Source organism: Synchiropus splendidus, chromosome 4, assembly GCF_027744825.2.
Source record: "Synchiropus splendidus isolate RoL2022-P1 chromosome 4, RoL_Sspl_1.0, whole genome shotgun sequence".
Taxonomy (NCBI): Eukaryota; Metazoa; Chordata; class Actinopteri; order Syngnathiformes; family Callionymidae; genus Synchiropus; species Synchiropus splendidus.
The window spans coordinates 8,670,756-8,693,123 of record NC_071337.1 but is presented as its reverse complement, the minus strand read 5'-3'; the positions used below and the strand labels follow the sequence as shown (position 1 = coordinate 8,693,123).

General features: G+C 40.1%; 1 protein-coding gene across 3 annotated transcripts in view; it reads left to right on the top strand.

The window, feature by feature from the left end:
- Positions 1-22,368, top strand: part of col16a1 (collagen, type XVI, alpha 1) — a 66,849-nt gene that overhangs the window by 16,121 nt on the left and 28,360 nt on the right. For all 3 annotated transcript variants that reach the window (XM_053862523.1, XM_053862522.1, XM_053862525.1), the window contains exons 3-21: positions 187-255; positions 1,309-1,426; positions 5,938-6,061; positions 7,358-7,639; positions 10,346-10,426; positions 11,382-11,450; positions 13,218-13,250; positions 16,038-16,088; positions 16,382-16,414; positions 16,545-16,589; positions 17,772-17,810; positions 17,903-17,965; positions 20,106-20,150; positions 20,251-20,346; positions 20,451-20,489; positions 20,732-20,776; positions 20,851-20,886; positions 20,960-21,082; positions 21,668-21,703. In XM_053862523.1, coding sequence (XP_053718498.1) covers positions 187-255; positions 1,309-1,426; positions 5,938-6,061; positions 7,358-7,639; positions 10,346-10,426; positions 11,382-11,450; positions 13,218-13,250; positions 16,038-16,088; positions 16,382-16,414; positions 16,545-16,589; positions 17,772-17,810; positions 17,903-17,965; positions 20,106-20,150; positions 20,251-20,346; positions 20,451-20,489; positions 20,732-20,776; positions 20,851-20,886; positions 20,960-21,082; positions 21,668-21,703 — 1,427 coding nt within the window. The remainder of the gene's footprint in view (positions 1-186; positions 256-1,308; positions 1,427-5,937; positions 6,062-7,357; positions 7,640-10,345; positions 10,427-11,381; positions 11,451-13,217; positions 13,251-16,037; positions 16,089-16,381; positions 16,415-16,544; positions 16,590-17,771; positions 17,811-17,902; positions 17,966-20,105; positions 20,151-20,250; positions 20,347-20,450; positions 20,490-20,731; positions 20,777-20,850; positions 20,887-20,959; positions 21,083-21,667; positions 21,704-22,368) is intronic.

Genomic DNA, 22,368 nt, shown 5'->3' with positions numbered 1-22,368 from the left:
GAATAAAAATCATAAATCGTGTCTCAGTTTTTTTGTTTTTTTTTTATGCTTGTATGAAGCCAAAACTGCAGTGAAATAATGTGTCCAAAGTGTTGACAACTTACAGAGGATGTATTTTGCTATTGTTTGGACATGAACTGCTCTTGTTGAACGTTTTGAAGTTTTTTTGTGTGGATTTGTTTACAGACATACAATGCCCATCCTTACAAGTTGAAGAATGGAGGTTTTCTCCGCAACCCACGGACAACATTACTGGTAAAGAAATTGTTTTTTTTACCTTTTCTTATCTTCATTTGATGCTCACGATTCCAATGTATTGTTTCACAATTCACCGGTCAACCTAAACACGCAAGACACGGAAGACAGCCAAACAAAAACAACAAGATATTTTGAAATGTGCAGAAAAAAAACTCATCTGTGTTTGAGCTGGAATAATAATCGGCAATGCAGATTGTCTATATATATGTATCACCCATTCATATGGATCAGGAGGTCCTTCCTTGCTGCTACATCAGGAACCCTTATTTTTAAATTTAGCAGCTCACATTTTCACAGTTTCTCTTAGTCCACAACGTTCAAAAGCTGTTAACCATAGTTTTAGAATGTAGAAAATGTAGAAAAATGTAGAAAATGTGGGGAAAAAAAAGATCAATGATATTGTGTCTTTGTTATTTAAACTTCTTAAAATTAACCTCTTTCCTTGGACCTCAGGTAAACTTGCAAAAATCCTTTGTTTCACCTTAGATTTGGAACTAAATAATACCACAAATAAACAACATGTTTGTATGTTTATTAGCAGCCTATTAGCCATTAGGAAGTTATGAATGGTGTCTTGTTTCGCTGGACTATACTTTATCCAGGAATGGCCACAAATGTTCACTCTAAACAACAAGATAAGTCGACATTATTAACAGTAAATAACAGAGTAATTACTTAACCGTTAAAATGTCTTCCCCCATTTAAAGTGGTACAGGGAATTTCTAGATGGACCTGAAATGAAAGGCAATTTTCAAAGTTCATATCACCCACTCATGTGATCTCACAGGCTTCTACTAGTTTCTCCACATTGGTACAGCAGGATGTGACCACCTTATTCTATGGGTCAGTAGTGCCAGGAGGACCAGAAATGGAAGGACAGAAACAACATATCAGCTTGTAGAAGAAGCGTCGGGACAAAGTGTCACGCCAAAATTTAAGACTAGCTTCACAGATTCCCCCCAAAAATACCCTGAAATCAGAATGCATTCTCATCCTCACATGTTGATCACATTGTTTGAATTGATAAAAATGCATTGTATCGATCGGCAGGTTTTAATCTGGTCCGGCGTTTTGCTCTGCTCAAGAGCCCAGATGTCAAAAAGATCCGTAACCCTCGAGGACCCACCATCCTCCGTCTGGGAAAGACAGCAGTCCTCCGCCCAACAGAGTAAGTTTAAACCACATCACGCTCAACAGAAATACATAAAATCCCTCTGCAGCATGATTGATAAAAGCTATGTAAAAAAAAAAAAGAAAAAAATCTCATCTTTATTCAGACCCATGTTGTCATGCTCTTTTCATACCACAACTGACAAAGCAGAGTGTGCGAATGCCCTCCAGCTAGTCCACCACAGAACCTTCAGTGGATGTGCCAGCGCTGTCCAATGGCTTTTGTATGGTGCGCGCAATAGGTCAACCTTTGATGGAATTTCCAGAGATACTACTTACAGTAATTCCCCTTGTGAAACAGAGTTGTAAGCACTTTTCCATTTCCATTCGATGTCTACCATGCTCAGTTGTTAACACCATGGTCTTTTTGCTTGCGCTAACACACTTGAGGGATAATTAATTATGATTCGGTCTCTCACAAAATGCGCCAATAAATATAAAGTTACAAGCGTTTTCGACATAATAGACGCATTTCTGAGGCCGCCTTGAATTGGGCTTGTTTATGAGCTAACAGACTTGTGGTCGTAAAATTCAACGGAGCAGGTTTTTTATGGTTTCGAGATTTTTACAGAGAGAAAACACTGTTGCTGTGAAAAATAAATGTTGCTTGGCATCAGTGTTTTGGTTTTTTTCAACATGCTGGTCAAATTGTCTTCCTCAACTTTCTTGACTGACTGCTATATTTGGGTAGTGGCCACAGGAGGAAGAGTGAGCGCCTGGACACTCAGAACACAGTAGGATATTAAAAGTAGCTCCTCCGAATTGCCAACTTTTAAAGCGCGGACATTTTGTTGGGATGCCTCCCTAAGTGAGGCGTTCTATGCATGTCCATCTGGAAGGCGGAAGCAAATACAAGACTTGCTGGGGAGATCTTCTCTTAGGGGTCGTGGGAATGTCCTGGAGGTTTCTGGTGAAAGGGAAGTCTGCAGATCATTCAAGTTTCCTGACTTTCAACAATGTGTTATTGAGATTTAATTTGAGCTACGACTCATGAATATTGAGCCAAGTGCAATAGAAGCTTCCCATAATCGAAATATTGCTGCTATTTCACACCTTTTCCTTGGTAGATTTTGTTTGCAGTGGGCTTGGAGTCTAAACACAAAACCAATCACTCACCCCTCCCCTGGGAGCCATGGTTGTTCTCCTGAGTTTCCATGCAGAAAACCGTGTCAGAGCTCAGTGAGTCCACAGAACTCACCCTGTAGTCACCACTTCAGTGAAACCAAGCGATATTTATTTCCCCAAGAGCCTTGACTGGTCTTCACTGAACCTTGCAGGCCGACACCTGATCTGGTTATGAATAATCCACTTCACCCTCCGTGGCAATTCTATTTTAAACACACCGAAATGTTAACTTCAAATATAGGAGTAATGTGTTGGCCAAACAGATGGAACCAGTCAGTGCCTTTCAAATAATCATATATATATAGAGTGGTATTAATTCAGTGCTCATTTCTTTTGTAACAAGTCAGTTCACCTGCGGTCCTAAAGCATTTACACATTGTCCACCGTCATTCTGACAGCTCCCTCAAGGCATCATATTCAAGCTACTCCTGGATGATCAGGAGATGAAAAAGTACGTTAGCAAAAAGCTAAACAATACAAATCTGGGCCTTAGGCAAAGACATCAGACACTTTCTTACATGCTCTTATAAGGCAGCTCCTTCCACTCAGAATACTAATGTGCACTGTTCATCGAGAACTATATTCTCTCTAAAAAAAAAAAAAATGCATAATATATGGGCACCAGACTCACCATCAGCATATGTCCGTCAAAGGCTGTAATCCATCATGTGTCACTGAGAACGAATTTTGAAAAACATAATTTCATTTTGTGTCAGAGGCTAATCCTGCGAGCTTATCCGCGATAACGCGGACGACTGACAAGACGACGAAACGCTTACATTTGTCTGCCATTGGAGAACCCATTCAATTTGGCAGGACTCAAAACCTGTGTAGAGCAGGAAGAGGTTTTGCCTCCTGCATTGCAGTCTAGTCCAAAACAGCCAGGCTATTCGGTTGCTGAATTAGATTTGACACAATGTTCAGGCCATTTAGAGTGGGTGATCCTCATCGCTGTATTTTGAATAATAGCCACATATTTTCAAATCTACATTTTATCTTACTTCAGTGTTCAAGAGTTTTTTGTTTTGTTTTGTTTTGTTTTTATTAAATGGTGGATTTACTAAAACATAGCAGTAGAAATATGTAAGTGGCCTGGTGTGAGGGTCGACTTATTGTAACAGGAATTTAAAATATTGAAGCAGTTTTGCCAAGTTTCTAGGAAACTCACTGAAGATAATTCCATGTTTATGCATGTGGAAACAACGTGTTCTGCTTCACTAGGAGACAGTCTGAGTATGTCTGTAACAGACTGCAGTGGAATATCAACACGTAATGCCTGAATACGTTGCGAAGAAAGTGGATTTGTGATTCGTTGCCACAAGGACATAAACCTAAGAACTCAAAATCCATCTTTCGTATTAAAGATTTATGATAGTAAAGTTGAGAGGATCTATAGTTTTGCCCTGAGACACCCTTTCTAAGTGATGTACATTGGCATATTATTTTCTGGAGATAAGAAATGCCCCAAGTGCAACCTGTCTCACCAGGTTGTCCCTACCTGATTCATTTTTACTGAATCAGACAAGCAAATAAGCTTCAGTTCTTCTTCTTCTTTTTCTTCTTCTTTTTCTTCTTCTTCTTCTTCTTCTTCTTCCTTCTTCTTCTTCTTCTTCTTCTTCTTCTTCTTCCTTCTTCTTCTTCTTCTTCTTCTTCTTCTTCTTCTTCTATTTTATCGTGACTCATAACTGTCTTTCGATATTTGTTTTTTTGGTGAGTATATTCACTTCTTTTCTTCCCCTGCGTCTATTGAAGTATAATCTTTTTGAGGTCAAAATCTTACTCGGTGTGACCAGTGATTTATCTGCCTGTTGCATGTTTCCTTGTCGTGCAGCTGCGTCTGGGAAAGTATTTGCCCCTGGAACCTCAAATGAAAAAAGGCCACAGTGATGGTGTTTGAACTCAAATGTCGATAGTTTCTGAGTACTTTTGCGCCCGGCAGCAAGTGGCACAAATCAACTGAAGCCCAATCGCAGCACCTCTCTCCTTCCTTGGTCCTGAACAGATTGTGCCCAATAAATACCCAAGACAACTCTGTTGTATGTTCACCATGATGATAAAATCCATAGACTTGTCTTGTGGTGTTGTTCCGTGAGATACTGTCCCCAAAAGTCTCTTGATTCAACACTTTTCTTAACTCACCTTCAGTCCTTTTCTACCTGTGTTTTGACGTCCCATAGTTGGACATTTTCCCTTGGATCTTCCCTCACTCATAAATCACTGTCACCCCATTTCGAGGAGTGGGAAACCAGCTGCCGGCAACAATTCTCCGTGTGGATGTGTGCACAAAGTGAGTGGAGGAAATGGAGCAAGGGAGGATATTTGAAAGTTTCCCCACATCTCAGTGAGCATGCAGCCAGCGTCGTGTGTTTGTGAACCCTTCATCTCACCATATAGATCCATCTCCATGAAGTGAATAATTGTGTGTGTGCCTAGATGCCCTTGACCAAAACTGAGGGATGAGGTTCGCTGGACTGTATCTCTCATGAAAATGGATGCCAGTGGCTTCCACAGACACAGTCTGTGTGAGATGTTCTGATGTGGCGCGGGAAAATAATGTTCTCATTCGGATTATCTCAACCTCAAGGCCATGTTAATGTATGTTATTCATTGGTGTAGCTGAGCTGAAGATAAGCACAGGTTTGATCCATGCAAATGGAAGTTCAGCAGGTCGTAGGTGCCCCAAGAAAACCATTGAAAACTAGACGGACAGAAAGTTCACTCTAACATATATATATATATATATATATATATATATATATATATATATATATATATATATATATATATATATATATATATTTTTTTTTTTTTTTTAATGAGACAATGCATTTTTTCAACTAATAAAAATGTGATAATGGAATATATTTTTGTTAAATCTGTTTTTTATTTATTTATTTCAATTGTAATGGCTACGTTAATCATCACTTCAATGTCACATTTTGATTCTTGGATAAACTCCCTGTGTTTTGCCTTTGAATGGACTCTGAATGTGTCAAATCATGAGTCAGTACTTAAATTCTAAATGATTCTAAATAAAAGTCAAGCTAAAAAATGTATCATTGAACATGATATTTTTGATCATGCAGAGCATTATTGGGTGATAGGCCAGCGAATGAATGACAAGATAATGTAGATCCATACTACAGTGCTCATGGGTACAGTGTATTTAATATGTGTTGCCTTTGTCGTCCGTATGCGACACAAAAGTCCACTTTCCTAATGTCGATACATTACGCCATGGGAGTGAGCACGGGTTGTTGAAACAGTCAACCCTTCAGCCCCCAATCCCCCAACCTATATATGAATAAATATTGACATAAAATAAATTGAATTAATGTAATATATGAAATAAGTAACACTTGCTATCGTCTTTTTGCCTTCCAGTCAGGTGTTCCCTCATGGTCTACCTGAGGACTTCTCCTTGATATTTACCATGGCATTGAAGAAGCCAGCGCTCAGAGACACCACCTACCTCCTTCAGATATCAGATGAACAAGGATATCCACAGGTGCTGAGCTTTTGTGTCTTCAAATAAATGTCTCACATTTCCAGCCAATTGTATTATTGTATATTTCTGATTTTTATTTGCCACCCTCCTGCATACCAATGACATATAGAGCACTTGGACAAGTGCTTATATATATATATATATATATATATATATATATATATATATATATATATATATATATATATATATATATATATATATATATATATATATATATATATAGTTGAGTAGTAGTAGTAGAGTTGGACAGTGATCTCTGCTCCACCAGGTGTGTTATGATTTTCACACATTCAACACATAGAATATAGAGAATATCAACATAGGTAAGCGTTTAAATGAAACAGTAACAAGTATGTTTCGATTCTATCACACTCACATTCCGCATGAATGAATTGTATATGTATATTTTTAATATAATATAATTTATTACGGCAAATACGGCAGTATTTTTCACCACCCACTTTGAACTGCTTTCGAGTTTGAAAATATATATTTTTTTTATTTTCCAAGCAAAGTTTAAAACTAACTTTCATTTGACAAAACGCTTTGATAAATGGTAGTACTATTAATCGATGAATGTCAACATCGCCATTGACTCCATTATGAACATAAAAGGCAGCACATTATGTCAAATTATGACATGATCCGGCGTGACATTCCTTCTTCGGAGGGCTCTGTGTGTTTCCTCCATTCTACTTTGTCATTCTCTGCGACTGCATTGTATTTCCTTCAGCCACTCACCCTTTATTCATCGCTCCTTTGTCGACTCATATTTGCCGTCTCTCATCTCTCTTTTGCACCGTCATCCACTTTCTGCTTCGATTTCTTTTCTCTCCTGACACCTTTTCAATTCCCCTCCTTTTCATTCCAGGCTGCCTTTTGTTCTTGCTTTATTTTTCCTTCGATCCTTCTCTCTCTCTCTCACGCGGTCGTTCCTCAACTTTGTCTCTGCTTGGATCATCTCCTGCCTTCATTCGCCGTCATTGTTATTCATGCGTGTCTGGTAATGAAGCGCCGGGGTTCCTCTGAGTTGCCGTAATCACCAGACACCATATTTAAATACTCAATATGAGTGATTGATGGAGGCTACATCGCCTCATTAGGAGTGATTGATCAGCTGTTCTCCTCGTGTGTGTAATTAATATGTCTCCATCTTCGCCCGTGCGCTTCTGTGTCCTGCAGGCAGGAGTGGCGTGTTCACGCCGCTGTCTGTTGGCAGGCGACTTCAAATGCGCAATTGTTCCTCCTCGTGCAAATTCATTGAACACTTCTTCGCCCTTGTTCCTCCTGAAGCTCTCCATAGATCTCAACGGCCCCGAAGGAACGCTCTCATTTCGAGCCAAAGGTTTGACTCCAGAGGCTGAACCTGTGAGCTGTGTTTTCTCTGGGGAGGCCGTGGAGTCACTGATGGACCTGCGCTGGCACAAGGTGGCACTCAGTGTGGAAAAAGATGTTGCATCCCTCAACGTGGACTGCAGCTCCACTGAGACGCAACCTCTGGAACCCCGCGGGACCATTTCAATTGACGGACACACCATCATTGGAATGAGGGCTTCAGATGCCAGGCCTGTGCAGGTGAGTGGAACATTATTTTCAAACATATATAGACCTCGCTTGAAGGTATTCTTCCTGTTTATATTCCAACTTTCTACAGCCCTGTTTTTACTCTGGTCTCTTTAAAATTGCTGGAGAAAACATCTATATACATTTCCAAAATGGCACAGTTTCATAAAGGTAGCATCTATATATGTTGCTCCCTCTATTTTTTGAGATAGTTGATCCATAGCAAGGCTGACTAAACAAGGGGAGCAAAACATTCTTTAGATCAACCGATTTGTCACGTTTTCTGGTCATGAAATTCTGAGATCGTCCATACTTGAACACAGTCAGAATATATATAGTCAACTCATTCTAGAAAGACGTCCCTGATATAGAAATGTATTCAGGGATACGTTCCACATCCATTGCGGATCTGACACCATATGAAAAATGGATGTGGGCCAGCTTGTGCCAGGAGCAGCAAAATATAGTGCATATATGTGGTCTTACAAGTAACATCCGACTTACGACCTGCTCGACTTACGACCACCCGTACTTACGACCACGGCCAGCAGATGCTATTTTTTTGTTTTGTTTTATTCAATGTCTGGCACTGCAGCATGTAGCAGCTCGGCAACACGTACGACAGTTACGGCAGCACAGTATCCCAGCACTCGCGTCTTGCTATTTTGAATGCCATTCGACTGACGTCCAATCCGACTCAGAACCGGTTGGTCGGAACCGATCCCGGTCGCAAGTCGGATGTTACTTGCACTTGGTTACATGCAGTGAGTAGCACGACAAAGGCAATAGCTCGATTAAGCCGCTGAGCTTGAGTCATGTTCTCTCGGTTCGCATGCAGTTCATTGAAAATCAAACTATGAGTAGTTCACCCCTGTAACGTGGGGTGACATTGTGATCTCCTGAGTACTTCTGGTTCCCATGACCACAGAGGAAGAGCAGTCGAACTTGACTACGGCAGGTTTTGGAAATAAACTTGCAAGTTTTTGAATAAAATGACACATTCCGGAGATTGTATTAGAAGAATGATAGATGTGGAGTATCTAAAGTACAGAGCTTTTGATCACCGTTGTGAGCCTCGGCTAACATAGCAACCATGCTAGCAGTTGCTAACGTGGTGGTCTCCTTTAACCAACAAGTCACGCCTTCTTTTAAGAACTAGCTATCAAAACGACCTGAGTAAAAGAAGCTGAAGATAAATCTGCACATTTATAGACCAGTGTTGTTGCGAGTTACAAGACACAGCTGACTGGCAGGCATCGGCTAAAACCGAGGAACACACACATAGTGCATCTAGTTAGACACAGGTCTTCTCAATTGTCTATCAGTGTATTGGACATCTTTAGACTGTGATTAGTCGAAGAGGTTGTTTACTTCCGCTGCATACACTACAACCAGTCCAGTCACAGTTGAGCTACTCGGCTACATGCTAGGTTTGTCGAGCTATTAACTGCATCATCCAGGTTGTGTTATCTGATTTGGAGAAATTCGAATTTCTTTCCAGGAGTCGGACGAAGCTGTTAACATGCATTTTAAAAGTCTCAACTTAGCCGGACTAGCGGAATAATTCGGTTATCTGGGCCGTCATGTAACGGCAGTCAGAGTCACATCCAGCCTAGATCCAGCCAAAATATGCTTCCAGAAAGCATCCGACACTGGATACCCGTGTGATGGATCTGGTTGAGATCTGGTGTGGACGCAACAACTGATTCCCTGTGTTATGCCAAACTATGGTGGGCTCCACTTGTGTCAAAAAAAGGAGGACTTATACCTCTCAGCTCTCCTCCTCGCCAATACTGAGCTGCATACAGTATAAACCAAACTGATCGTCTTCCCTCGCCAACATTAATATCTTCCATCATCATCCTCTATTTTTTCCTCCTCACCTACTTACACTGCTGTCTGCACAGCCATCATCTCAAATCATGCCCACAGTTAAACCCATCGTCGTGCTCCACTGGCTCACACTCACATTGACGGCAAAGGGATCATTGCGAAACAAGTGGCGAATGCTGTATCTACCGGCGCCCTTTAACCACAGAGGGAAACTCATTTAGATGTGCTTTGGAGAAAACGTATAACTTCACAAGGGAAACATCTCATTTTGCCCCATAATGTGTTTCAAAAATAATTCAATGGCTTTTGCAAACATTTCCCTTGGGTTCTGCTCGTAGTAAAAAAAAAAAGAAAAAAAAAGAAAAAAAGGATGTCTCTAATAAAATCACATCCCGCAAAGTATCATATTCTAAATTGCATTCATTGCCTTGTTGTGTTTATTCATATTGAGGAAAAAGTTGTGTGTGCTTGCTTGTGTGTGTTTTAGGGCTCCTTCGGTGTTTATTGCGGAAAATGGCATTATGTTGTGTTATGATCCTGGTCATAGAATAATTTGGTCAAAAACACAGAGATCTATTGAGAAAGCACTTTGTTTAGTGGATGAAGATTTCTAAGTCATTAAAAATACGAATAAAATATGAATACATAAATACTCCCAATACATCCTTAGTTATGAATCATCTTGGATAGTTGTTGGTGCTTTATGCATATTTTTTAAGGTAAAATTTACTGCAATCATATCTTTATAAATCCACCGCCACGATGACTATATAACTATTGTGTCAAAACCTCCACTAACTTCCAGCAATAACTATCACAGGGAACAGTTGTCTACCGACCCTCGCCCTGCTGTCTTTTATCTTTCTCTTTCCATTCCATTCTCAGCTGGACATTCAGCAGCTGATGCTGTATTGCGACCCGACGCTGGCAATTGAAGAGACGTGTTGTGAAATACCAGGTGCTCGGGTGAGATGCTGCTTCTCGACAGAATACCGCATGCAAATGAAATATTTCCAGAAATGATGGTGACACTAGAGCTTGTCTCTTTCAAATCAGTGTTGTGGTGACATAAGCTCTCTTGCTGTGTTTCTGTCCACCAACATGCCGCGCCCTGCTTTTTTTATACACAGGATTTGTTTCCTTAGTCAAGCCAAACAAGTTTCACAACAGTGAATTATTTTAATGTTTGTGCTGAGCTTCACTCTTTTGTCATTAAAACCAGGTTCGCACTGTGACCCAATGTTTGGAGGCTTAGGTCATTGCCAAGGTCAACTTTATTAAAAAATAAATAAACAAAAAATTTTAAAAAAATAAAAAATAATATATATATATATATATATATATATATATAGATAGATAGATAGATAGATAGATAGATAGATAGATAGATAGATAGATAGATAGATAGATAGATAGATTTAAAACAACATTAGGTTTAAAACAACACCTGCCAAGTTTAGAAGAAACAATAAAATGTGTGCTCAGTTTGCATTAAAAGGTGCGTTTTTAACTTGGATTTAAAGTGTTCGAGCGTGTGTTTAGCTCTAATGTTGGGAGGGAGACCGTTTCAGAGATGGGAACCAGGCACAGAGAAGGCCCGGTCCACTTGGGTCTTCAGTCTGGTCCTGGTGCAATACAGGTGATGGACCTTTTTTGGGTCCCGCTGTAGCACAGCCAAGTATGAGGGTTCCAATCCATGAAGACAAACAAACTATTAAAACTTGAACTGGGTCCGGAATTCAATTCAGTCCATCTGCGCATCTGCAACTGAGGTATCCCTGCCCAGTCCGGACTCACAACCAAATGTGTGTGATCACAACTTTAGTTCTGATGCATGGCTAAGACAGATACAAAGAAAGACAGGTGAAAATCTAGATGTCCATTTGATATACTGATGTCGATTTTCTCACAATGTCCACAGTGTCCTAATGATACCCCGAAGAGCCGGAGAGCTGCCGAAAATGAATTGATGGAAAACATCTTTGACCAGGTAACTGTTGAACACCCACTGCATTTTATTCAATTCAGTCCAATGTCTCAGAGTCAAATGTTGGCAGACACAAGCATGAGATGAAAATAAAGCTGGAAATTGGGAAAGGATTTCCCTCTTACTCAGTCATGGAAACGTTCCGGTCTGAATTCAGCTCACACTGGATCCATTTCAGTTGTGTCCATGTGGACTTACCTTCAGTGGAAACAAGTGTGAGACATTAAGCTGCGTATGCTGAGTTACATAAAATGATTTATCTGGATGGAAGTTTCCTGTGTGTTAAATGACCTTTCGTGGTGAACACAGCGGGCTACCATCAAAGCACTTTCAGAACAGAACTAAGCATAGCATGCTGGGAACATCGCTACAGTACATTCAAGGGGTGTCAAAACATGTTGGTTCCAGAGTCGGTAAACCTCCAGCAATACTCTTTAGCAAACCGACATTTGACACCACTGCCACAAGATAGCTGTTTTAGTGACTTTATTCATGTTTTTTTTTTTTTTTTTTTTTTTTAAATGACCTTGAACGTAGCTTAGCATACCTCCATCCTTTTATAAATATATAAATGGCAATGTGGAGTACCACCAAAACGGATTGACATGTTCCTTCACCAAAAATTCCTGAAAGTCTTATAGAAATCTTGTGGTAAGTGTTTCAGTTATTATGCTAACAGTTGAACAACCATTGGTCAACATCCAATCTTCATATTGGAGGTGAATATAAAGTGTTTTTGTGCTCTGATTCTGGTATTAAGATATTTATTTGCCTTGCGGCCTGAGTAAACAGCTGCTCTTTGAAGCGATGCATTTGATAGATCGACTCTAAATATTTAGCCAAGATCTCTGCTACTCTTAAGTCATTTCACACAGGCACTTTGATATTCACCCTTCTCGCTCTCTTCCCTTCTCCTTCTCATTATCCAAATTGAAAAAGACAGGTGTTTAGGAAAGGTGCTGTAATGTGAGTGCGATGTCCATCGTTGCGTATATGATGCAATGAAGTGAAATGGCAACATGTGGTGTCAAGTCTGTAACAGCCTTCTTTTGCTTAGATGTTTTGCAGGCGCTGATGTTGTGGAATAAATGGAGCATACATTGTAGCCAGATAAATAAATAAAGTATTTAGTAGTATAGTTCATTGTTGAATTAACAAACCGTTTGCCCTTGTATTGCTGCTGTTATATAATCAGTTGGAAAAACAAACAAAAAAAAACTTACAAAAGAGGAAAGAAAACGGTTCTCAAATGGTCTCGGTTTGGCATCGAACATCACCCTCAATGTTGTGACCCAAATCGAGAGGAAAAATAAATGTATTCATTTAAAATAAAATAAAATAAAATAAAATATCTGATCCTCACATTTTCATCTGTTTTATTTTTATTTTTATTTTTATTTTTATTTTTATTTTTATTTTTATTTTTATTTTTATTTTTATTTTTATCTATAATACAAAAGGCTTTGTGACGCGCTTTTGGGTGTGGAAAACCGTTGATCTCGGGGTTCTGGTTAGAGTTGGCTAAATTAAATGTAACATTAGCAAAGAAACAGGAACAATACTGCACAAAATAAAGGTATATTTGGTAAACATTTTGTTTTGAATAAACATATAGCCACATTTTGTTTCAGGGTTTCATTTATAAATGAGAAAAATGTACTCTAAAGACGTGATCATTCTGCTTCATGCCAAATCCTGTGAATAAACCTGCAGCTGTTTTGTAAAGAGGAAATGTAATGTGGCATCTCCCTTCTTTTCTATTATCCATAGGGAGTGTTTGGGCAGAAAGAATTGACCGAGAAGGTAAGCATACCTACAGGTTTTCAGCTGTGGTCACCAAGGTTTGTTTGTTTCCATCGATGTTTCAATGTAAATTCCTTCTCATGCGATTTGATGCATGAACTTGTCCATCTGTGTATTTGGGGCTGGTGAAATAAATCGCAGTGGGCCTCCTGCCCCCGTTCACCTGGCTTGTTGACTGTCCCAGGACTGATTTACACCTCATTATGCATCGCACCTCAGTAGGGATCTGCTGCTGCCTATTAATTTTGTCATTCACCTACAAAGCAGCATGTCCTGTTCACAAATAGAATACAAAACTCTAGATGCTTCATTATATCCCTCCTTGGTGTGCTTACTAATATGGAGCGCCGCTTCCCCTGGCTTTTCTCAATGTAGGTTATTATCGGTGATGGAGAACACAACGTCCAGTGAATCTTTTTAAGAAACAAAAGTGTCTTGTCTCATGTGTTATGAAGTGTTTTGATCGCTTCCGAGATAAAATATTTCATGGTGCAACTCTATCAGTTGAAATAGTGTTGTTATCTTTGTTGCTTAAAATTCTACCAATATGTTTAAAGAACACAGGTGGATTAGATTCAATATTATATTGAAGTCTTTTGTATCTTGAAACAGACACGGAAAAAGAAAGAACCAGTGGCTTTAAACGTTCATGTCTGAGGAGGATTTAACGTTCATTTTAAGACCAACTTATAAGCATTTTACTTGAAACGTGTTCTTGTACTTGCATTACAGATGAACTGTAAATGATTTGATGAATTTTGCTGTTGTTTTATTGGTCAACTCCTTTCTATTCAAATTAAAAGGTTGTGACACGTTATCCGATCAGAATCAGGCAATAGATGATGCCACTGAACTTTACACAATCGGATAAAAGCCATTCAAGCTCACTCCAAGGTCATGAACAAGTGACACGAATAGGAATAGGAAAAGGTTTCCACTCACAACAAGTCTCAAATCTATGAATACACTTTAAAAAATCATTCTTCCCTGTGCAATATTGAAAGCAGAGCTCTGATCTACAAAATGTTTGTCACTACAAACAGGAAACGCAAACAGGACGCAAACGTCCAAGTTTCCAACATCAATATACGGTATTACGCCATGGGAGTGAAGAAGAAATAAAAAGGGCAACTCTGTCAGAGTCTGTGGAAATACGACATTGGAGGTTCAGTTATGATGAGGAATAACATCATATGTACTGTATTATGGCCTTCATGGATGAAGCTTCATGAAGCCACATTTTCAGATGTCAGCAGGTGGCGCTCTTGTATTTTCATTAAAACATTCACAGGCAAAGATTATACAGCAACAAGTCCCATCTAGAACACTCTGAAAATGAAAATGTGAAGCTTCGTGAAGCATCATCCAGTGCCCATCACAGACTGACCAACGCCACCTAAGTTGAAAGGGATGGAGTCATTGTTTTGACTAGAGTTAGATTCTTCTCAGTAAAATAATAGCAGTGCTAATGCTAAAGTTGCAGATTTAGATAAATTCAAATGCAAATACTGTTGTAGTCGAGACGCCTAACTCGAGAACTACGAAGGGGCTAAAACCAAGACCAAGGGTGAGATCAAAATGAATACGGTACAGAACAAACTAATACTCTTTTCCTTGTTAAAACATTTCAGTTCTTGATTTATTTTGAAAAAAATGATGGCTGTTTCCTTCACACTAAGCCACATTAAGTGTGTGACTATGTCAATAGACTTATATTTCTGTATTCTGTCTCAGTCTCGGTCAGGTGGTCTCCACAACACTATCATATACATTGGGATGCGGTATACATTGGGATGGTATGCGGAGGGTCAGCAGGTTTGAGCCACTGTATTCATTCAGGAAACTTTCATTCTGGCTTTCATACAAACCGACAAAGGAATTAGCAAGTGTTTCTGTAGTCTGTCTCAGTCTTGGTTAGGTGGTCTCCACAACACTATCATATACATTATATGTAGAAGGTCAGTAGGTTAGATCCACTGTATTCATCCAGGAAACTTTCACACAAACCGACAAAGGAATTAGCAAGTGTTCCTGGAAAAGGAGATGAGACCTGCCATTGAAAAAGCCATGTCTTGCTAGAGATGTCCTCATGTTTTTAGTTAGTGAATCTGAAGCGAAATCATAGTGAAAAATGACTCATCATTGCAGCTAGATACTAACACACAAGAGGAAGAGAAGGGTTCCTCTGCTGCGGTTTCCAGCTTGCTTCCATCGTCGCAGCATGCGAGCAGTTACTGCTCCGCTGTATGCAAATATATGGTGTGTGAAATCAATGCACCCAAAGACGTCGGATGAGAGATTTCGCTTTAATTACTCCCTTCCGTTAAAAAAAAAAAAAAAAAAAAAAGCGGTTATTTATAATGGATAATGGTTATCCATATTTGGTGTGTGCGTGCTTCGCACCCCCCTGTGATGAGCAGCTGGTCGGCTCAATCCAGTGCTGTGGGAATCAGACATTCCTATTGATCTTTTTAACTCAAGAGAGGCGATGTGCGTTCATGCACACGTGTGTGCGTGTGTTTGTGTTTATGGCTGCTTTCCCACTTCTCATCCTTTTAACTGCATTCTGCAGCAGGACTGGTTTTGATTTGTTTTGCGTTACAGTGCCACCGTCTGTTAATAAATGCAACTACATCTTTTCAAAGTCCACATTCAAAGAACAATCACATTTTCTCTTGTTATCCTTTGAAGAGTACTGGGTACTTTTTTAAAGGATCATCCAGGGATTCTTCTGGGAGAAGACGGTAACACAACTGGTGCATAGTGAGGCCTCTCTTTCTGTTCCAGATTATCAGTCTCGGCGGAGTTTCGGGTCTGAAGGGTGAGAAAGGTGACCGGGTGAGTCATAGAAATGTACATTGTAAATTCAAAGCTGTCTCAGGCTGCGCAGTTGAGCAGGGTGTATGATACCTTCACATACGCCCAGACAAGCCAGGGCCAGCGCCGACAGAATCCTTCACAGACACACACACAGAGCGCACTAAAAACGCCTGAGTGCTTTTTAAGTCTATTATGATGCTGGCTATAAACCAGTCCAGCACCAAGCTGAATTCCTTAGTGAGTCTAATTCTCGCTGGCAAGCAGTCACCTTTTTTTTTTTTCCTTTTTCGTTATCCCTGTTTCCATTTCAGGGTTACGACTGTTCTGGCGGCGATTCACGCTCAGTAAGTAACTCTTTCCATTGCGTGTGCCTCTTTGATTCAGAAAAAAATAAATAAAAAAAAATAAATAAATAGTCTTGTTATTTGGCATGCAGTGTGATGTCAGTCCTGTGATACGTGTCTTTACCTTTAGTGTGCAGAGGGGCCCAAGGGACAAAAGGGTGAAAAGGGAGAGGCGGTGAGTGTCATTCTTTTTGCTACAGGTTATCATCCCACCCCCCATATCTGCCTGTCCGAGTCTTTCTAACCTTGTTAGCTGTCAGCTGTTTTGGTTTCACCTCATTTTTCAAACTGTACTTCATGAAACTAAGACAAGATATTTAATTCTACTCTCTCTGACCCGCATCCTTTCGAAGTCCATGTGTGTTGCTTCTGTCAAAATATGTGGTCGTATTAAGAAAAGTAGGAATACCATTAGATTATATAATTTTTATATTATACAGTAATATTGTAATTAAGTGGTAATGCGAGTCATGTTATCCATTCAGTCTTAGTCAAGTCTTAGTTCTGTAAAATCATCAAATGTGAAATAGTGTATTAAATGAAATTTACTTGGATCATTTCTTTCATATATTTTTTTCTTTCGCCGTCAATTATGATGGGCTGCTTTGAAAGCTAACGGTAAACATAACAACCAGTGACTGAAAGTAGTAAGTACTGACAAATGAGGTAGATGAGGTGTCATGAAACAGTGTTGTAGTGTTGATGAAAGAGTTTCTTAATTTTCAGAGGACACGAGATGGCACTGCTGGTTTGGAAATGATGTGCGGTTTCATTGAATTACTTGTTCAAGTCCAAACATTTTACAACAGATGGTGCCATCTGGTGTCCTCTGAAAATCACAACACTGTTTCATGAAACCTCTTCTACCCATCACTATAAGTAAGGTATAGAACAATCTTAAGCCAGCACCGAAAAATGCAGTACAAAAATAAACAGAAAAGTGAGTTTGTTCATGGACAACAAAGCTACTGCACAACTGCGATCACATCACTGCAGCTGCTGCTTTCACTCACCCGACAACACCTATTGCTAACCTCTTACAAAATGTACCTCTCAGTCGATGTGAAGAACCTATTCTGCAGCGGCACTCCACTTCCTCATGGCGCTAAATCCTTTTCCCACACAGGTGAAAAAGAAACTGCAGTAGACTAAACTTGCTTTGGATCTATTTTTATAAATTCAATTCCCCTCTCAATGTTATTTCCATGCTGTGTGTTGTTCGCTGAACATATGGGCCCAGCTTGTTCTTCTCACGGGTTACTGACTGGTTACCGTGTGTGTTATGCTCCACTGGTGTGTGTTATATCTTTTAAGAGCCGGGTCATTGATCTAGACTAAACATTGCTTCTCTTCACAGGTGATGCCTGCCAGCTGGGGTGAAGTTGCTCGCTATGTGGTGAGAAGATTTTTTATCTTTTTCTTTTGTGAATAGTCAGATGATTTTAGAACACCTTTCCCCAATTCATCTGACACTATGGCTCTCCTCAGGGAGAAAAGGGTCAAAAGGGTGAGAGCGGTCTTCAGGGTCTCACTGGGACTCCAGGAAAAGATGTAAGTCTGTTGTCTGTCCTACTTAGAATTTGCCAAGATAATTTGTTGAAAAAACTACATCAGGTATTTGCAACACGTCCATTATACAATACAAGGAGGCGCCTTCATGTGGAACATCATTGTTCAAATCACTCAACAAATGAAATGAACCCCGGACTAAAGTTGGGAACCTCCTGTGTTGCAATAGCGCAAGGCCGAAAACGATACAACTCTAGTGGATAAGAAGGACTGCAGAATCTGGGCTGGAGAAAAGGAAGACAATTTTCTGTCCTAGCGCCTGATGAATTATGAGACACCACTGGAAGAAGAGCTTCAGGGCAAGGCTACCACCACTGGCACTCCAGAAGTTCTCAGCAGAATTGGCCATGGCTTTTTCCTGGCAGCCTTCCTCCTTCAGTGTTTACTCCCCGACTGTGGCATTGGAAATCACTTGTAAACCAGGAAGCAGTAGAATGAGTTATGGTCGGAGAATGTATTTACTCTGCTGTCATCTTATTCCTTCGGCATTTCCGACAGGGGTTGCCACATCAAGTCAGCCTCCTTTACCTTAACCATCCTCCCTCGTGACATCTATCCTCTTCATGTCCTTCACTTCCCCTTCTCATTTTTACCTGCTGCCTCCATGTCCAATGTTAACCGTATCCCGTCCCCACATGAACAGGCCATCAGATTCTGGCTTCCCCACATTGGCCTGTCCCTCTGATACATTAATCCTATCCTTCCTAGTCACACCCAGTAAAACCATGAGTATCCTTAACTTCTAACTGTGTCAGAGAGCTACTAGTGCCTGATAAAGCCTTCCTATCACTCTAGCTGTGACTCATCTGTCACAGATCACCCCTCACAGTCTCCTCCACCAGTTCCATGTACTTTTGAGTTAGACACTGGTTGAAGGGAACCCAGGGAGATAGATGTATAAGTAGAGGATTGAGAGCGTGATGGGCCAAGATAGTGGATCCTTGGACATTCTCCATATTAACCTCTGTCATGGTAGATATCATACTGCATAATCTTTCGACAGCCACAGAACCTGCAGCTCTTGTCAGGGTCTACAGTGGTCTAAAGTGGTCCGACGGTGGGGAAAAAAAAATACGTAGGCGGATAGGAAGAGAATTATGTAACTATAGCTATGACACTGTTTTCTCATGAGTATCTCCACACTGCATCATTCTATTCATGTTTTCATCGGCCATGTATTGCCTACCGCTCCAACCCGCTTCGGTTCCTTTTTTTCCTGATACACACATACATCATCTTGCTTGACTACTTTTATCACGCTAAAACCGGATATTACTTGAATTTATATGGTATTATGCTTCCCCTAAGCTGTGGCTCCCCGACACGTCTCCCCTTCACTCTGCCATAGAATTAAGCCGGGCTGTTAATGCCTGTTAGATTAGGCTAAAGCAACAAAGCTTGCACAATCGATGCTGTCTCATTGACGTTGCCGTTCGTCTCACAAACTGGCAGCGTTCTATTCTCAGTGACTTAAACCTTTTAATCTTCTCTGCTGGGAGCAGATGAATGGAAAGTTCCAAGGAGCAAATTTAGGGAATGTGTGCAGCGCATCGGGTTCGCTCGCACATTTAGTCGGCAGAATTAACGGTAAATGAATTATATGAATCCTTCCTACATCATTGTGCGCACATATTAATGTAGGTTCATGTGAATGCTAATCGGATGAATCCTGAAATTGATATTTCATCTGTAACACAATGGTTGGAATTTCAATGGAAAGAAAAGGATCATGTATTCATTGAAGTAGAAGGACTTAAGGAACTGAAAAACTGGATAGTTACAGTATAATAAATAAGTAGAGATGATTGCAATAGTTCTAAATATTTAAAAAAAAACATTGATATTTCCCCTAAAAATGAAAAAAATAAATATATAAATAATGTTGTTGTTGTTTAAAGTTCAAAATTACAAACATAAATAAATAAAATAATAATAATGAAATCAATAACATATTAACTATTTTGCAATTTAAATATAAAAAATGTAATGCTTCTGCCACAGGGAGCTTTTGAAAGTCAGTCGTCATTATTTCCAGATACCCTCAGGGGCAGTATATTCTGGATACTGTTAATAATAAACCTGAACATCTACCGACACTCGGCTGTCTCTCACCATTTTTCAGGGTCGCGCTGGCTCTATATGTGTGGTCGGTCCCAAGGGACAGAAGGTAGGTCTGCATCAAGCTTCATCCTCTGTCTGTCACACTACCTGTCACGTATATTTAGCTCTGTCTGACTCAAATAAAACTGCATTTCTACCTTCCCCAGGGTACCCCAGGTTTGGTGGGTCCAGAGGGCTTGGCTGGGGAGCCGGGAAAACCTGGGCTTCCCGGTCCACCAGGATCTGGAAAACCTGGTCTCCCTGTGAGTTCATGCATCTATATATGTTCCAGTGACGTCAATACATTTCCATTATGAACTCTCATTGGCCTTAACCATCTGAGGACGAAACTGTTTTTTATCCACAGGGTCCGCCTGGTGAGCCAGGAGGTGCTAAAGGAGACAAGGTATCTTTGCTATTGTTTTATTTATTTAGGAGTATCAAATATACTTTTGCATTTAAAAGTAAGTTTATTCACTGGCTCTAACAAATGGTCACCATTTGAAAGTGTCAGTCTTCTGTATTTAAAGGGTAAATGTATTTGAATAAATGTAGCAACAGAAGTAAAATACAGATTTTATTTTTCATTGAAATATTCCTGATGATGGAATGAAAAGTAATTGTGAAATTCATTGTGTCTCAAAAAAGGGTGATAGTGGACCACAAGGGGAGGACGGTTTGCCTGGTGATCCAGTGAGGAACTTTAATAACATATAAAAAAAAAGTGAGCGCACAACACAGCATTCTGAATACTATTGTTGCCACAGGGACCAAGGGGACCAGCCGGGTCTAAAGGAGAAAAGGTATGGCAAAGAAATGAAACGTCGATAATCCTGTTAGCAGCATGTCTTATCAGCTGATTGTGTACTTGTTCAGGGTGACCCATGTGAAGTGTGTCCAGTACTGCCTGCTGACATCGGGAACACAGTGGCCCTCCAGGGAAAACCAGGCCCTAAAGGAGAGCCAGGTGTTCCAGGAAGGGGAGAAAGGGGACTGCCTGTAAGTCTAAAAATGTGGTTTGTTATGAAAGAAAAAAAAGAAAAAAAAAAAAAAAAAACAGGCACCATATATTGTCTCACATCTCCAAGTTGCTGTAACATTGACTGGTCTCTATGGTCCTTACTTTACCAATACATTTAACTCTGCCCAAGCAGTTCACATGCTCTTGTACTGTAGTTCCCACAGTGTCGCTTCAGCTCTCCGGAAAGAACACACATTGAATTCATTTCCAAGGCTAATGTGCTTTTGTTAATCACGGAAATGCATGCTGGTCAGTGACCACTTCCTCAGTCACGACTCTACAAAACAGAGTGAAACCTTTTTGCCTTCATTTACTTTTTCTTTACCACACAATCCGAATGAAATTGAAAACAGCAGATATACGGCGGAATATATGACCGGAGCCCTGCATAGCTCTTTGGGCAATGATTTTCTGCAGTGGCAGGCTCCATCTGTCATACCCGGTTAGAACAGAATGAGAACAGGTGGGTCATGAGGGAGGTGAATATGAATCTCAGTGTTGACGATAATTCTTACATCTAACCCTTCCTGTTTTGTCCCGTCCTCCGTCTCTGTATATGCCAGGGACTGCAAGGTGCAGATGGCAAGGCAGGAGAAAAGGTATGGATTTCCTGTTCAATCTTTAATGGTTTAGAGCTTATTAATATTCAGCATTCACATCTTATTTGCATTCGTGGACAAAAAAAAAAGTAAAAGTGGAGCATATAAATTGACATTCAGTACAGTGACCCTTTTGCTTGTGAGTGAATGGGTGTTCACGGCCACCCATCTACTCCGGTGTACAGTCCCATCTGGCAAGTTTAAATGGCATATCAGTCAATTATCTGAAGGTTTCAAACAAACATGGTCTGCATACATTCTACTCCCGTGGCATCAGGCAACAAGGAATACTAAGGCTTTCAATAATGTAACAACACAAGTCAGTCGAGCACCCTGGGTGCAAGTCTCAGGCAGAGGCAAGGTTTCTGTAATTGGTTTATACATTGTTAACTATACATATATATCTTTACTCTTGTTTATTTTTTATTCATCCTCCTACTGATGGTGTCGACAAAGTCACAGTGACTGATACGTTTGACAGGCTTTATATACCAAGGGGCATTCAGGGCGGAAGGAGCCCCTATGTTCACCTTCTTTTTTTTTTCTTTTATAATGCGGCGCACTTCCCACAGTATCAGGATAAGGCAGAACTTCTATTCCAACATCAATATGTTTCACCATGGGAGTGAGAATGTGTTGAAATAATACAATGGTTGAGCACTTTC